Below are 4,042 nucleotides of genomic sequence, written 5' to 3'. Positions count from 1 at the left end.
TAGTGTGAATGAAATTGTCACACCATCAGCTCTGCTGGAGCAAAATAAAGAGCGTGTTACAAACTATGCAGTGCAGCATGACCCTTCTGTGATGGATCCAACAAATCCTTCCTCAGCCACTGTTCCTCCTCGGATAGCCCTGCTTTGCAGGGAGAAGGACCACACCCACACAGTTATCAATCATACCAGTACATGAGATGCCAGACTCTACCTTTGCTATCCCCTCCGCAGAGCCACAGCCAGCACAGGACGTCAGGGATGTGGGCAGGAAGAGCTGCAACACAGGGGCTCCACAGGCAGCACAGTTCTGACTGAGGGCACCTCAGTTTCTTCTTCAGGTATGAGAAGACAAGAGGAAATGAGAGTTCCTCAGTGACATAAAACTCTTTACAATAAGATGGAGGGAAAAAAAAAAAAAAAAAAGCTAATTTCCTTTTTTTGAAGAGCTCCTGCTTCATTTATTGTGTTTTATAATACCAGAATCTAGCACTAACCCAGAAAGAATCCTGATCACATTACAGGCTTCATTAGCAAATAATTTGTAATTGCATAGATCACTGCCTAACTTATGACTATACTAACACATTTTTATCATAGTTTTGGCAAAAATAAGTCCTTTGCCCCTTATTATTATTTGTACTACAATGGTACTCAGAGACCCACTAAAGAAAAACTCCTGTGAGGCTGGACGCTCTGGAAACACAGACCAGACAAAGTTCTTACTCTAGAGAGCTTACAATCTAGGAAAGCTTTGCAGATGTTTACATTTACAAGTACTTTAAAAGTTTTTATGCTTTGCAAGGTTCAAAATTATCAGAGCAGATCCAAAACACTCAAGATAATTATTCAGATTTGGTGGCCAATTTCCCATACATGCCATTTCACTCATCACGTTAGTCAAATGTTGTAATCAATTTTAATCTCCTCCATAGCAGGATAGATAAGAACAGAGTCACTGAACGCTTGGTGCACAGCGCTGCAGCCAAGATTCTCAACAAGCTCTAGCAAACTCAGGTGACACAGGCCTTAAATCCTCAACTCTCAATCCTTCCAGGGGGAGTAATTTTGAAAAGTCACTAAATCTTTACTTTCAGTATTATAGGATAGGTTTCCAGACCCTAACGCACCACCCAAATGTTTCCATTAAGGTCTGAAAAGTTCTTATAATTTAAGGTAATTTTTTTAATGTGCTGTATAAGCCATAGCCATGTATGTTACCTCTTTGTCTTTTTAAGAAAAAACAGGGGATAGCTGGAGGCAAAAATAATATCTTAAAACTTGACGTGTATTATGCAAGAAGCAAAGAAAATGACAGTAGCTAACTGGAGGTGTTTTAGCTGAAGCTAAGAACCTATGTGGAATATTTTTGCAGATGTTCCTCAGGATCATCGTCCCCATGATGCTGTTGATAATGCTGGTACATTTTGGACCCCCAGGCTCCCCCCATCCCTTCTGCTGCTGGAAAGTGGCCGTTGGACATATTGAGTATAATGGAGGTCAAGGATTTAATGTAATTTTTGGCCAGTGTGAGAGTCTCTATTTTGGAAAGTTTATTTTCAGCTCTCACATGAGGGATCACCTCCCGCAAGGCTTGAAATGCATTGTTGAGTTTGTGCATTCTCTGCCTCTCCCGCTCGTTGCTTTCCAGTCTCCTCAAATGCCTGTCCTTACTGCTCCAAGGATGCTTGGCTCTGGCTGTAGTGATCTTGCTGCTCTCCTTGTTTCCTGCATTCCTCCTTTCTTTGCGTCGCAAACATTTCACCAGGTCTTTTTTTCTCACTGCTGACTCCTCAGAAAATGCTGCTTCGTCAACAGTATGCCTTTTCTTCCTTCCTTTGGTTTTAGTCTTCATGTTTTGGTAGATGTACTGGTACTAAGCATCAACGTGCTGTAAAAACACAACACCAATATCTTTAACTGTTGCACAGTTCCATGCTGAACAAATGATCTGATGCAGGTTGGGTTTTATATGTTTGTTTACTTGTTCACTACTGGAAAACCATCATATTGTCTCTCAATTTAGTGAAGTTCGTTTTAGAAGTTGTGAATGTTACCAGTTAAGATGACCTGTGCAGATGAACAGAGGAGAAAATCCTTTTTTAGAGAACAACAGATCCTCCTTCAGCTGTAAGGAAGAGATTACAGAGAGCAGAGACCAAGTGAACGGAACCACTGAAACAAAGATGCAGTGAATCACCTACTGGTGTCCCCACGTACTGGAAGCCAAGTGAAAAACAGACACCTCTCTACTTTCTTATAAGTAGGCATTGAACTGGAGAGATTTCTCTCACTGCACATAACAAAACGGTCTCCAAGCTGATCCAGGCTTCCCATGGGAAGAGTGAACCTCAACTCACAAAATATCAGGTCATTGAGGTTTGAGAACACATTGCAGCTGTTTTTTGATCTCACATGCTTCTGTTTTCTCCCAGCTCTAGTTACCACAAGTTATAATAGAACCATACACCACCTCATTGTACTAATGCAGGCTTATGTGTGAGGTATTAGAACCCTCAGGCTCTTACTCAGGAATTAATTTCTCCTTGAACTCCTGGTCATTGCTTTTTGTAGGAACAGGTTTCCACTGTATTTATGAGCAGTCCACTAGAGGGAAACATGACACACTAACTCATACAGGGGCTCAGAAACTCCAAGCCAGCAACATGTTTTCACCCACAGCATCTCTCATTTTGGGCTAGTCCTCACCACAATACAAAAAAGCATTTCCCTCTTCCAACAACAATCAAATAATAGTGGGGCTTAATTGCAGCTTCTGCCCCAGTTCAACAGCAGCAGAGCAGTATTTATTCTCCAGGTTATCCAAAAAGACATTGCAACGTTCCTTCCTCACATGTTAGCAAAGCAGATGACAGCACTGAAACTTTACCCTCCCCAGCCAAGATTCTGTGTTGTAGGAGTGGTTAGAGAGTTGGTGAGCCAATAAAAAATAAAATAAAATTTAAAAAAAATCCAAAACCTAGCCACAGGTGCTTGACTGTCCCCGAGTAGGACATCATCCTTAGCTGGAGCAGGTGGTGAGCAGTTCCCGGGTTTGCTGTGGTAAATACCACTTCCTCTCTCATTTCTTTAGAGACATCTCCAGCTGCTCAGCACTCACAGCAACTCAGTTCTCTGCCTGCAGAGGTATCCTGGCCATCCTTGGGCTCCTCACTACCAGAGAATCAACTTTGCCAGAAAGGAGAGGAATTCACAAAGCAGTTTGGTTAGGGTAGCACCCAGGTGACAAATGCTGAGAAAAAGACAGCACCAAATAGCTTGTGGGAGCCTAGAAGGAATGTTAGAGACACACAGGTATCTTAAGCAAGAAAACAGGACTAAAGCCAAGCACTGGGTTTGTCCTGGACTCAGTCTAATTCACTTTGCAGAACAGGCATAACTGCAGGACAGGAAAGTAAAGGCAAGCACAGAGGTGACCAGTGAACTTCCCTCTCCAGCACAAAAAGTGCTGTTGGGGACAGCAGAGAAATGAGCAGCTGCTGTTTGAAAGGAAAACAGCCGGCAGGGCTTGGTGAAGAGGAGGTTTGTGAGGCAGCCAGCAGAGAAGGCTGAAGAAAAGTCCAAGAGAAAGGAAACTTCAGCAAACTGTGGGAACAAAGCAGTGTGTAAAACTGCAGGCTAGGGAAAAGCAAGTGGGATGAGGTAGGATAAGAGGGTGCTTAGCTGGCCGAGGTTTGCTTTCAGACTGCTGCACACTGCTGTATGCCCCAGAGAAACTACCTCATGGAGCCACAGCCAGGGTGCCAGCACCTCCAGGGAGATGGCATGGGTGTGCAAGGAGGAAACGGAGATGGAGAGGGAATCGGGAGCAACAGACTGGGGTGGTCAAGGGAAGCCAGAGAGAGAGAGAGCAGCCAAACACCAAGGAACTTTCCACCCCCTGCACCCGTCCGTCCATCATGGCTGGTGTCCCTCCTCCGTAACTTACCACTGCCACCGGCATAGAGAGGTGCCTAGGGCCCGAGGGGTGACATGGCGCAGACCTGTGGGCAGCCAGGAGCAGCAGCGGGGTCTGTGGGGCAGC

The 4,042-nt window shown here is 44.5% G+C and overlaps 1 protein-coding gene across 1 annotated transcript; it reads right to left on the bottom strand.

Annotated features, from left to right (window-relative positions):
- Positions 1-1,351: 1,351 nt before the first annotated feature.
- On the bottom strand, positions 1,352-1,882 carry LOC104519196 (class A basic helix-loop-helix protein 15). Its single transcript, XM_010178125.1, has one exon. The coding sequence runs from the start codon at positions 1,850-1,852 to the stop codon at positions 1,352-1,354; it is 501 nt and encodes a 166-aa protein (XP_010176427.1). The 5' UTR covers positions 1,853-1,882.
- Between the last annotated feature and the right edge of the window lie 2,160 nt (positions 1,883-4,042).

This window comes from Antrostomus carolinensis, unplaced genomic scaffold, assembly GCF_000700745.2.
Source record: "Antrostomus carolinensis isolate BGI_N321 unplaced genomic scaffold, ASM70074v2 Scaffold55601, whole genome shotgun sequence".
NCBI classification, from domain to species: domain Eukaryota; kingdom Metazoa; phylum Chordata; class Aves; order Caprimulgiformes; family Caprimulgidae; genus Antrostomus; species Antrostomus carolinensis.
This window is presented reverse-complemented; position numbering and strand designations above follow the sequence as displayed.

Coding starts and splice junctions, on each gene's coding strand:
- LOC104519196 (XM_010178125.1), bottom strand. CDS start 1,852: ATGAAGACTAAAACCAAAGGAAGGAAGAAAAGGCATACTGTTGACGAA.